This window comes from Oncorhynchus masou, chromosome 3 (genome assembly GCF_036934945.1).
Source record: "Oncorhynchus masou masou isolate Uvic2021 chromosome 3, UVic_Omas_1.1, whole genome shotgun sequence".
Taxonomy (NCBI): Eukaryota; Metazoa; Chordata; class Actinopteri; order Salmoniformes; family Salmonidae; genus Oncorhynchus; species Oncorhynchus masou.
In genome coordinates, this window is record NC_088214.1 from 30,226,655 (window position 1) to 30,239,663 (window position 13,009).

General features: G+C 40.1%; 1 protein-coding gene across 1 annotated transcript; it reads right to left on the reverse strand.

Annotated features, from left to right (window-relative positions):
* Window positions 1-949: 949 nt before the first annotated feature.
* nmnat2 (nicotinamide nucleotide adenylyltransferase 2) lies at window positions 950-11,930 on the reverse strand. The gene is made up of 11 exons (XM_064937719.1): window positions 11,715-11,930; window positions 8,656-8,744; window positions 7,897-7,964; window positions 7,323-7,401; window positions 4,352-4,481; window positions 4,047-4,127; window positions 3,766-3,810; window positions 3,432-3,508; window positions 2,967-3,068; window positions 2,704-2,771; window positions 950-2,040 (listed from the first exon to the last, which is right to left on the reverse strand). The coding sequence occupies exons 1-11, from the start codon at window positions 11,797-11,799 to the stop codon at window positions 1,938-1,940; spliced, it is 927 nt and encodes a 308-aa protein (XP_064793791.1). The 5' UTR covers window positions 11,800-11,930; the 3' UTR covers window positions 950-1,937.
* Between the last annotated feature and the right edge of the window lie 1,079 nt (window positions 11,931-13,009).

Genomic DNA, 13,009 nt, shown 5'->3' on the forward strand with positions numbered 1-13,009 from the left:
GACTGTCCTTATTTACAATGTCATTCATAAACACGATACCTTCCTTGTACATTCTCTCCAAAACAATGTGCCTTTCCTCTATCAGAACATTGGAGTTTAGCCATATTATTTCTGTAATATTTGTTACGCTTCTTCGGGAGGATGAAATTGGAATTGTAACCAATTCTGTATGGCTTTAAACTGGGTTCCATTTACAAGCATTTCGCTACACTCGCATTAACATCTGCTAACCATGTGTATGTGACCAATAACATTTGATTTGATTGTCAAATGGTTAGTTTTAATGGCAAAGAGCCCGCTTTTGAACATTGGATGTGCCTCTCTTAGTAGCCTACTCAAAAACCATTTTGGATATAATTTTGATATAATGGAGTCTTTAAGTGAGAGGTTTAATGCCTTATTAATATTAAATCATTTTAACCCTCCAACTCATGTTTGTTTTATAAATATGCCCGTTTCAATGTTTTCTGGCCATTCCAGATCCAATTAAATATTACTTTCGACACAACTTGAAAATTGTCTATTGATAGTCTTGCGTTCATGTCAGACTGCTATGTTCTCCACAGGGCTGGAGAACAAGATTACTACATGGACAACTAGCACTTGTATGTCTATTTCTTAAAAATCATGAACCAGGAGATTTCCGGAAATTATGGAAAGCATTTTACTTTTACTTCATCGGCTATTAAAAATTGAATAACCGAATAATCTTAGCCAAATGGACACACATAAAGCTACTCTAAATACGTATGCAAGATGCTTTGGTCACAATTAAAGACACTTATTAAACCAATTTACAACACCTATTTTACCCTTCCTTGCAGTAAGACTGTCTAAAGCAATGGTACAATACATACAATGCTCATTAAAATACACTGTCAAAAGTGTCTTGGCCCTGACCATGAGGAATGTCTGTAAGAAGCTACTGACCAAAGGCTACATCCCCACGTCCTTTGCAGTACAACATTAGAACACATTTATTTCAGATTGATGTTATTATGACAGAGTGTTATGTGCAAGGAGAGTGAGAGACTTGCATATGTGAACTCATCCCCCAGGGCACATGAAATGCACTTCTATAGTTTGTGCTGTTGTTTTTTCCTCTATATGTAAAAGAATCGAGCTACATAGCACACAGTAAGAAACAGGTTAATTGCATTAGTTTTGGGAGGCGGGGTCATTTTCTCGGTGGCAAGCAGAAGAAACGTGTAAAAATCCTTTGCACACCAAAATAAATGAACGTTCAAATCATTCTCTTATGTGCAAACAGATGTACATCTTGCATCAATGCTCACTGAAAACCAAACATTTAGGCATTGATGTGCAGTCGCAGGTACATTAATACAGATACTGTACATAAAGTAGACTTGGAGTGAACAGAAAATGAAGTGAGAGGTGGGTACCCAATATATGTTCGTTTTTTGCAAACACTTTCACAACATCTATCTACAAAGTGAGTAAGTACTCATGCCAAAACAGAAACATTCTAAGCATGCAATCTAAAAACATACAGATTTTAAATCAACAGCAAAGGCCCAAATTCAATAGGTTACCATCTCTGCACCCTCTCTTAATGACACCAAGGGGGCATCCCAAATTACAACCTATTCCCTATAAAGTGCACTATTGTTGACCGGGTTAAATGTAGTGCACAATAGGGAAAGTTATGCTATTTGGGACACGTCCCAAAACCCCACCCCCCCCCCTCTATCCCGCCCGGCCGGCGCAGCCTACACAAGGTCAGTTGTGAAGGTGGTCCACACATACACACAGCTCTCAGGCACCTCGCTGTACATCCACAGGTCAGATGAGTCACCATGATACAGTAAGAAGGGATATGGATATCTTTAAATGGAAAAGCAGTAGCTCAAGAGGAGTATACGTTTCACATGAAAGACAGACAGGGACAATATGCCAGCAGGCCAAAGCAGTAGTTCCTATCCAGAAGCATTGATGTAGAGCTGACTCTGCAGGATGTAGTCGATGACTGGCTGGTTCAGGTAGTCCACTACATGGCCGTCACCATGCTGCAGGGCCAGTCTGAGGGAAGGGAACAGCCATAGAATTACAATGATTCTAATGTTCTACGGGAACAGCTTAGTTCATCTTCTAGGGGTGGTTTCTTGGACACAGACTAAGCCTAGTCCTGGACTAAAAAGCAAGCTTAATGGAGAATCTCCATTGAAATAGCTTTTTAGTCTACGACTAGGCTGAATCTGTGTTTGGGAAACTGCCCCCTAATGTTTAGCAAATGTTGTGGTTACACCCAAGAGACACTGAACAGCAACCAAAGTGGTACATTAAGAGACATCCATATTTGTGAAAAATAACCAAACTTTTCGAGAGTCCACAATGAAAAATAGACAATAATAGAACAGTCCATAATTATTTCTTAAATATTCCTAATGGAGGCCCAAAGGATGGTAGATAAATTATAATTAAGCGATAAGGCCCGAGGAGGTGTGGTATATCGCCAATAAACCACAGCTGAGGGCTGTTCTTAAACACAACACAACACGGAGTGCCTGGATATACAGTAGCCCTTAGCTGTGGTGTATTGACCATATACCACAAACCCCGAGGTAATCTTATTGCTATTATAAACTGGTTACCAACGTAAGTAGAGCAGTAAAATACATGTTTTGTCATGCCCTTGGTCAGCCATTCAGGACTCGAACCACCCAGCTGATAATTCACACTAACCTGCTCTTGGTTGAACTGACAATGGACATAGGGTGGTTGGCATCATCTTTTACGACAGTGATGTTATCCTGGAAATAACAAAGAGAGCATCTTTTACACATTATACAATTAATACATTGACATTTCTAATTATCTATGGTACAGAGTTGATTATATGTTAAGACATTAACATAATAAGCTTCTTACAGATTACATTATCAAGCTTATTGGTTTCCTACTTTTCACCAAGTTCATGACTCATACGCTCACAATGTAGTTATTACCTTGTACTTGCGCAGCACAGAGGAATGGTTCATTATCCTCTCTGTATCAACTCCGTCCCGAGGCACAACAACAATCCCAAAGTCTCCCACAATCACCTCCATCTGCAAACCATTTGAATGACACATTGCAGTATTGCCTTGCAATGCTAATGAAATGGGTGACTGTAATAGTTTTGGTAAAGTATCTTGGATGCAGCATTTTGCTCATTAGGGTATTACATCATTTGTATTCATGCCTCTAAGTGGACACTGGATAGATTAAAATGTTGTCCTTATTTAAAACTATTTGTCTTGCAGTGTCTCCTTTGACCTCTACAGGTCTTCCTATGTCTGCTTTAATATAACTTTTGCGCATGCCAATAGGCAAGAATGTATTCTATGCAAAGTATGAACATAATTCTCCCGTGAATGACAGTCTCACAACAGACCTAAGAAGATGGGGAAGAGAAAGGACGAGGGGCTTACATCACTGTCTTTCCATAGGCCAGGGATGCAGAATGACTCCAGAAGATCACTGCCACATAGGAGCAAGATGCGCAACTCTGGACAATAGAGAGGAAGACAGAAATTAGACACCCAACAAACAAAGAGTTGGATAAGATAACTTCCTGTTCAATGATTCGATAATGAAGAAAGAGTGAAAATCGAATGACATAAGCAAAAGCTTTTGTATTCTGATGATATACAATATGCAATATTACCTATACAATATTACCTATGCAATATTACCTAATGCAACAGTATGCAATATTGGTAATACATCAATCTTATGGAGACATACAAAAGAGTGTTAACTCACCAATTTCCTCATATCGCATTGCAGTACCAAGGTTGGCATTTTCATCTTTTGAGATAAAATTAAAAAGATACAAGAAAAGGTTATAATTGAATTCATCAATCATTGTGAACTTACATTGTGTTTACTTGATAGCTACCTAAACAAATAGCTAGAACAAAGTGTTAAGATAAATTCATTAAAAAGATTAAAAGCAATTACACACTAAAGTTGTCCAGTAGGCATCTACAGAAGGAGCTAAGAAATGTATGTTTTTCAGGAAGTTGCTTGTGTAACCTACTTACCTACAAAGGTGAAACGGTCCATGTGTGGGCGAACACAGCAAATCTTACCCAAGCTCTCACTCATCTTCCCCCACAGCTTAACTGTTTAGGTATATGGAAGAAAACATCCAACATTTTCTAGCAGCAAATTACATCCATTGAAAAATATTTACAGACAAGACAATTCATTTCTTGGTACATTATAACAACGTTTCCTCTTTTCCATCAAGCATACATTTTCAAGATATTAGATCTAGATTCTCATCCTAATCGAAATGGCATAAATGTTATCTCAAATACGTTTGTGTATGTACACCATCACTCACTGGCAGTGGGCTTGTTGTTCACTGTGTTGTGGTTCTGATAGATGGCAGTCTGAGTCTTGTTCTGTGGTTGGCCGATCACTGGAGTTGTGGACGGTGTGTTCACATTGGATAGAATACACCCTGTGACTCTCTGTGGACAGGAAAACACCAGAATTTACATTTTCAGTCCCAGAGAATTGCATCTGAGCCAGCTTAGGTCAGCAGCACAAACAGATTGACTACATTCTGACGGAAGAATTGGATTTGTCACATACTACCAACATGATATAATTGAAAAGTGTCAATCTGGTAGGTTTGTAGCAAAAAGATACACATCAAAGAAACATGACGCGTATGTGTATACATTATGTTCAATTGGGGGAAGATTAGTGTCACAATATTGATGCCTACGAACAAAGCTCTCTCTCTCGCTCACTCTCACTCACTCTCGCTCTCTCTCTCTACCTCCTCTTTATTCCCTCTCCTCTTCTCTCTCTCCCTCCCTTCTTTCACCCCTCCACCCCCCTCTCTCTCTCTACCCCACCTTTTCTCTCCCTCCTCTTCATCTCTCTTCTCTCCCCCTCCCTTCTTCTCGTTCTCTTTCTCTCCCTCCCTCGATCACTCTATCTCTCTATTCACCAACCCTCTCCATCGCTCCATCCATCCCTCTATTTGCCTTCCTCTGTCTCTCGCTCTGTTTATCCCCTCTCTCTCTCTCCCTTCTCTCCTTCTCTCTCTCTCTCACTCTCTCTCTCCCCCGACTCGCTCTCCCCTCTCTCTCTCTTCCTCCCTCCTACTCTTTCTCTCTATTTGACTCCTTATCTCTCTCTACCTCTTCTTTATCCCACCTCCTTAACTTCTCTCTCCAACCCCCTTCTTTCATCCCCCTCTCTCTCTCTCTTTCTCTCTTCTCTCTCCCACCTCCACCTCTCGCTCCTCTCTCCCACCTCCACAGACTAGATATTGACACATCGATATTGACACATAAGTCAATACATTGCATTCAAGGCAAAGAAGTTGGTGATAAATTAGAAATGTGTAATTTGGGAAAAGACAGGCAGACTGACTGACAGACAGACTTATACACTCACAGGCAGATAGACCCTCTGGTACTGCAAGACCATTGTGTCCAATGAAGGTCAAAAAAGTTGTTCTGCCCCTGAGCAAGGCAGTTAACCCACTGTTCCCCGGGTGCCGAAGACGTGGATGTCAGTTAAGGCAGCCCCCAGCACCTCTCTGATTCAGAGGGGTTGGGTTGAATGCGGAAGACACATTTCAGTTGAATACATTCACTTGGACTGACTAGGTATCCCCTTTCCCCTTTCCCCAATTTAGTAACTTCCTATAATAGCAGGACGCTGAAATTCAATATACGGCCTCCTGGGGTCACTTGCGCCAGTTTAAATGCCCCAGTTTCAAGCTTTGACATTAAGAACTGACTGTTTTACAGAGGACGGAATGCAGTATTTTTGTGTAACTCCAGGGTGAGTATAAAGGGCCATCTTGAGGATGAATTAAGCCACTCCCGTTGCCATAGGAAGCTGAACCTCATCACGAGGCATCCCTGTAAGGTCGCGATCAGTTGTCTGCAAGGATGGATAGCTAGCTCAATCACAGTCCACGGGGGCATCATGGTTATGTAATGGCTGAACGTAATGTTTTTCTATGGAAAAAAAGCTGTGTTCTCTGTGGGGCGAAGCTTTCACTGTGAAGAGTTAATTTCACATGGTCAGGTGTAGGCTTGCGTTCATCAGAAGTGTCTGCTGAACTATCCCATATGTGAATTGTGTTTCTAGCCTCAATCATTCTAAAAATGTCAATCAAAAGCACTTTAACTCTAGGAATTGTACACATTTGTGACCGGACGACTGTTATGACCCGGCATATGAAATTTGAAGTAAATCGGCACAAAATGATTTTTGACCTCCATTGGACACAATGTTCTTGCAATACTAGAGGAGCTGTCTGTCTGTCTCTGTGAGTGTCTGTCTGTCTGTGAGTGTGTCTGTCTGTCTTTCACCAAATTACACATTTCAGATTTAGCACCAACTTTCTTGCTATATAGAGGGGGGATTATAGAATAGAGATAGATAGAGTTGAAAGGAAAGCGAGAGAGAGAATGAGAGAGAATGAGAGAGATAGAAGACAAAAAGAGAGAGAGGGAGGGAAGGGGAGTGGATGGAGGGGGAACTAAGGGGGAGGGGTGAGAAGAAAGGGAAAGGGGATAAAGATGAGGCAGAGGGAGGCAAAGAAAGGGAGGGAGGGAAACCAACAGACATGAACGCAATTGACTTATGTGTCAACTACTTGCTTTCAATCTTATTGAAAGCAATGTATTCCCTTAGGCATCAAGACCCTGAAGCTTATCCCGAGGATTCAATATTGTGACACTAATCTTCCCCCCCATTGAATGCAATGTATTCACTTAGGCATCGTGTATATGATGCTTATCCCAAGGCATCAATACCATGACACTAATTTTCCCCCCATTAAATGCAATGTATTCACTTAGGCCTCATTTATCTGATGTTTAACTTTAGGCATCAATATTGTGACACTAATTCCCCCAGTGAATGCAATGTATTCACATAAACCAGATTTACTTTTCTGCTGATACCAGGCTTATACTACAGTAGATATTCGAAAATAACGTAATATTTAGTTGCCGTTTAAACAATCCCAGCATACAGTAAAGGTACAGGTCATTTATAAAAGCAGTTCAAATTGCTCTTAGTCCTTATACATACTTCCACTACGCATGTCAACTAGCCAGTGGGCCGCGCATTAATTCAACATCTATGAATAAATTCCATACACAGTAGCTAAGTCTGATGCATTTAGTGTAGGCTACCTTGAACTCTCTTCTCTCTGAACTATCACATATTTTATCAAATTGCTCTTGATATTGTCCTTCAGTGCCAAATGTACAGCTCATGCCATACAGTGTGGTCTGAGTAACCGTAGCCAGTCATTATTCCATGGCCTGGCTTACCTTCATGAGGTCACGATGATGCTCCAGCACGCTGCACGTAGTCTGCCATGTGTCCTGGTAGCACTCCCAGGGATCCACTCTGCAGGAAAATGACACATAATAGATGAACAGCTGTGTACTCCTGGGCCTATATTCATAAAATCGTCTCAGAGAAGAAGTCCTGATCTAGGATCAGGTCCCCCCCTGTCCATGCATCATAATCTAAAAGACAAACTGATCCTAGATCAGCACTCCTACTCACGCTTTATGAATGCGGGCACTGATCTCTATCCTTCTCATTAGCAGGATAATAGGACTGATGATATTGCACATCTGCTAAATACCTCACACACTTTTGTTAATGACATTTTGCCAGAAACACATCCTGTCTCAAGGGGCTAATAGAGGCCATTCAAGATACTTACTGCCAATCGAGATTCACTTGGACTGCATCCCAAATGGCACCCTATTCCCTAGTACACTACTTTAGTCTAGGGCCCATAGGGTTCTGGTCAAAAGTAGTGCACAATGTAGGGAATAGGGTGCCATTTGGACGCAGTCTTGTTGTTCTGATCGGATATATCCACTGACTCACCTGATCCAGTCAGAGGACTGGACTGCCAGTTGACACATAGTGAGACGATGTCTGCTGGGGACCAGACCCTGTGACACACAGGGGATCGATAAGCTGCTGACATTGTGTTCGTTTTTGTGTATCCCAAATCGCATCCTATTCCCTATATAATGCAATATTTTGGGAATAAGGTGCCATTTGTGATGCAGGCATTGTGTTCATTCTCTCTATTGTGTGCCTCTGTATGGTAATCATCTGGTTTTACATGTTTTATCTATGAGGAACATATATTTGTGTAAAATGGCTGAAGATGACATTCTATAGCTGATGTTAATCATTTGTGCAACCACAACAATGATAACATACTAATCCAATCCTCATTCGTGCAAGAGACACAATGATGAAAAAAATGTGCAGAAGATTCATGATCTGACTGAAACAGCATTTCTCTTACATTTATTATTCATGTTTTCTGTTTCTTATAGAGAGAGAAACTGGGACAAGCTTTTAATTTATTCCAGAAATGGCTAGGGAGAATAGATGATGATAGAATTAGAGATGGTTTATATAATCTGAATGCAGCAACAACACCTACACAGGAGGACCACCCAAAGCAATCACTCATTCATAAAAATAACCCCAGTTAATTTTCTCTAAATTGCACTCCTGTCACTCATATCAGATAATTGGTTGAGGTGGTTATTTGTTAGTTAATCAAACAAATCCACTTTGTAGATACCAAACAAAGCAGTCTGTGAATATACTGTAAGAAGTTCATACCGGTTTGCCATAGGAGTCATGTACAGGAGAGATGATGCCCCCAATCACAATGAACTTCCCTGTTTTGTGCAGGTATTCTTTGGCTTTCTCTGTGAAGCAGATGCAGTACATACTTGTCAACATACTTATTATAGTTCATAGTGTGCACAACATTACAGCTTTAATCAGCTAACCTGTGTCGTATTGTCTGCCATCAGCTAAACGTTTCCATTTCTGTCATGAGAAGTTTGGTCACTGAATTTCTGCTTGTAATAAACAGTCTATAACAGTGTTGTCATTCATTCATTCATAAATTGTTTTCCATAGGGCACTATTGTGAATTAACCTGATGTGTTGCTGAATATTTTGCTTAGTTACAGTACAAAAATAAATTAACCCTGACTAGCCAGTGGATCCGTGCAAATTACAATTTTTACAGTTCATCCCCAGGGCCTTTTTCAGCCTTTTTGAAGTTGATTGATGAGGACTTTTTGTTTCGACCACAGGGTAAGCATTCATCTATTCATTCTGTTGTTGTTGTGGAGTTACTGCCTGCATGCCACCAATAGAGACACTCATTGTTTCAGCCCTCTTCAAGCCTGTATGGGAATGTGGAAACCTACTGGAGCCTACGTGTTGCAAGTCATCAGCTCAGCTCAAAGTGTGTGATGTACAGTGCCTGTGTAAATTGACCAGAGTCATTATAGATGTAGAGTCATAAACATCAATATGATTAGAAAATGCATTATTTATTAAGGAAGAGAAGGTAAACTCTTAGAAAAGAAGGTGCTATTTAGAAAAGGGTAATTTGGCTGTCCTCATAGGAGAACCCTTTGAAGAACCCTTTTTGGATCCAGGAAGAACCATTGTCGTTCCCTTTACACAGAGGGTTCTACATGAAAGCCAAAAGGGTTCTACCTGGAACCCAAAATGGTTCTGCTATGGGGACAGCCAAAGAACCCTTTAGGAACCCTTTTTTGTGTATGAGATAGACAGTTAAGATCATGGGAACACTAGTGTATGACTTGAGGAGAGTGTTAATGAGAAAATAAAAAAATAGAATAGTTTGGGGTTGTCCATCAAAGCGGATGGTGTGGGGCAAATAATGAACTAAAGGAATGAGTTCCAAATGGCACCCTATATAGTGCATTACTTTTGAAAGTACATTCTTAGAAAAAAGGGTTCCAGGTAGAACCCTTTTTGGTTGCAGGTCGAATCATTTTGGGGTCCATGTAGACCACTCTGTGGAAAGGTTTCTACATGGAACCCAAAAGTGTTCTACCTGGAAACAACAAGGGTAATTCAAAGGGTTCTCCCATGGGGACAGCCGAAGAACCCTTTTAGATTCTAGATAGAAAAAAAGGTGCGAAGAGTGTAGTGCACTATATATGGAATAGGGTGCCATTTGGAACATAGCCAAGGGTTCTACTAGTGAAGACATGCAACTTTGAATGATGTATTAATGAGCTACATGCCCCCACCATTACCATCTCAAGAGAAGAATCGCAATCCAATGCCTTACAACATAGATGAAACTGAATCAATATCGAAAATGTATGATGATCTGACACCATCCACAAGTTGTTATATTCTGTAGTCTTAGTCCATGATACATGCATTTGTCTGCTTCTTCACTTTCTGTTGTTTCATGTAATCCCTTTATGAGTCAGAAGGGCTCACTGGGGGAGTTTTCATTCCACTCATGTGCAGCTAGAGTACTTTTTTTCTTCTATAACAGCCACTGCAAGACATGCAGAGAGGTGGTTTGGGAAATAGGTCATGGAAAAATTGATGCTTTTTCCCTCTGCCTCATGATATTCCATATTTATTGGATGGCAGTAATTTTAACTCACTTTTATATAAATTGTTTGCCTCTGTTAGAGGTGCATTCATTTTTTATAGCTTATAGACATTACTATATATTGATGGGCAAGATAGCTTATGTGTATTATAAAATACAATACTTACTAGTGATTGTTTTCATCAATATACTGATGCATTTGGCTGACTGTTGTAATGTGATCTCCCTAATTGTAGCATTGTGCCATTACTGAATTGTGTGTAGAATCAGTAATGTTTCAGGTAACAAGAAAACCATAATATTTTCCTAAGTGATAAGCCATGATGAAATAGTCCACAGTTACTTAATTGATTAAATGTCAGTTGAAAACTGACAACAGTTAAGGCAAAGACAATAATGGCTTGCCTTCATTAACTATTCAAATTGTATGTCAGCAGTAAAAGAACATTAAAAAGATGGGATGTACAGGACAACAATAAAGTCAAAAAGGAGAAAATATTTAGTCATGAGATATAGATTTGCCTGTGTTTTCTTGCCATTTTGCTGCAATTCCATTAATTTGTGAATACCTGTTGTGTTTTAGCTCATTATTTTACATTTTTTTGTATGCTATTGTGATTTGAGATACGATTTATCATTCATTATGAGTGACGCAGTATCTGCTAGCAGGCAACCAACGCTCAAACATGCTGAATAGGTCCCTTGTGTCCAGTGGCTCAACATCCGTATACATGCTACATTTAAATCTCAAACTAGCCTAGCCTGCTCTTTCAAGTCCATTTGCTGTCGGTTTCAGGGCTGGTCGGCCTATGCAGCATATACCTACGTAGGGCTACACTGAAATGATACATACTGTGCGCTCAATATAGCTGTATAGGATCATATAAAACCGTAGATTTAATGGTTATGTTGTTAATTAATGTCATTCATACGTGGTGTTCAGAAACAGAGAGTGAAATAAATACCCCCCAACTGAAATTACAATGATTACACCATTAACTTAATTCTGACATAATCACATTTCCGTCACTGAGGCCGAAGCCCATTTCAGCACCTCCCTCGTGGACAGAGAATACCAATAAAGGTCTATGGCAAAACACCAACCCAACAACACCACGCAATTCTGACATTATAATGCTGATATATAGGTTAAATTCCATGCTAACCTACTGTAGACTGCTAAACGCCTTGTAATTTTTAAACATATCTCCTACCCACAACATCTGGAGAACAAAACATATCTTTAAAATATACAGAAGAGCGCGTAGGTAATGCTTACCAAACATATGAATGTGTCCTTTAGTGATGGGGTTAAAACTTCCACATGACAGCAATATAACGTGCGTTTTAGTGTTCTCCGTCATGATATGACTGGATATTCGTTTTTTTTGCAAATAACGATTTGTTCTCCTTTGTTTTGCTATTAGCGACCGCAGAGAGAGAGGCAAGGTTCATTTGGATGCGACAGTATCCCAGTCTCCTCGCAGGATACAGAGCGTCACTGCCCTCTATATTAAAGGCACAGGATCAAAGACACTCACAGTACAGGAAATACAATTTAAACAATAGATAGGCCACATACAGTTGGCTTTTATTATATACTTCGTGCGGCAAATAAATCAGGATGAAAAATATATACAAATATCGGTAATAAAACTTTTCAAGTATTTACAAGAAAAACCAGACAAGATTACCAGCACTTTCTGGCCTGAGCTCTTCCAATTTTATCACTGTTTTTATTGTCCGTGTCCTATTTCTACACGTCTAGATGAAGGAGATGTGTCACCGCCTACTGAATGTGCTGAACTCTAAAATACTCTCCGCTTTTGTCAGAATATTTGTATTACTAATTGAGTTTATGTTAATTGGTTATACACTGAAATCATACTTTTGGATCTCATAGTCGCAGTTTAGCCTCCCCGTGTGTGAGCGTAGGCTACCGTTTTCTCTGTAAAAAAGGTCTGGTCTTGGGTGCCCTGGTGGTGTGCTTGGCTCATAACAGCAGTGGAGCTGGTTCAAACCCAATTCTGGCTATTCCGAATTCTATTTGCCCCTTAATTGCTACACTAGTGGCGAAGGTGGGGGATAATCCCGCTGCCTTTGTTGGAAGTAGCCCTGTTTGTATTGGCGTTGGATTGTGCAGTATTGCAAACTCCCTGTTGTAAACGAGCATAGCTATATTTGCTAAGAGGTATGGATCTTTAATGCAGTGATACATAAAAAATGGGCTCAGCTTGTGGATTGGAACTGTACATTGTCTGGGTGATTCCATTCTAGTAGCAAATTAATTTGAATAATTGTTCTTAACCTGACCAAAGCAATGAGGTCAGACTGTATATATTATTATAAACTGGGTGGTTCGAGCCCTGAATGCTGATTGGCTGACAGCCGTGGTATATCAGAATGTATACCAGGGGTATGACAAAACATTTATTTTTACTGCTCTAAAGACGTTGGTAACCAGTTTATAATAGCTATAAGGCACCTCGGGGGTTTGTGGTATATGGCGATCGGCTGTATCCAAGAACTCCGCATTGCTTGATGTGTAAGAACAGCCCTGAGCCGTGGTAGATT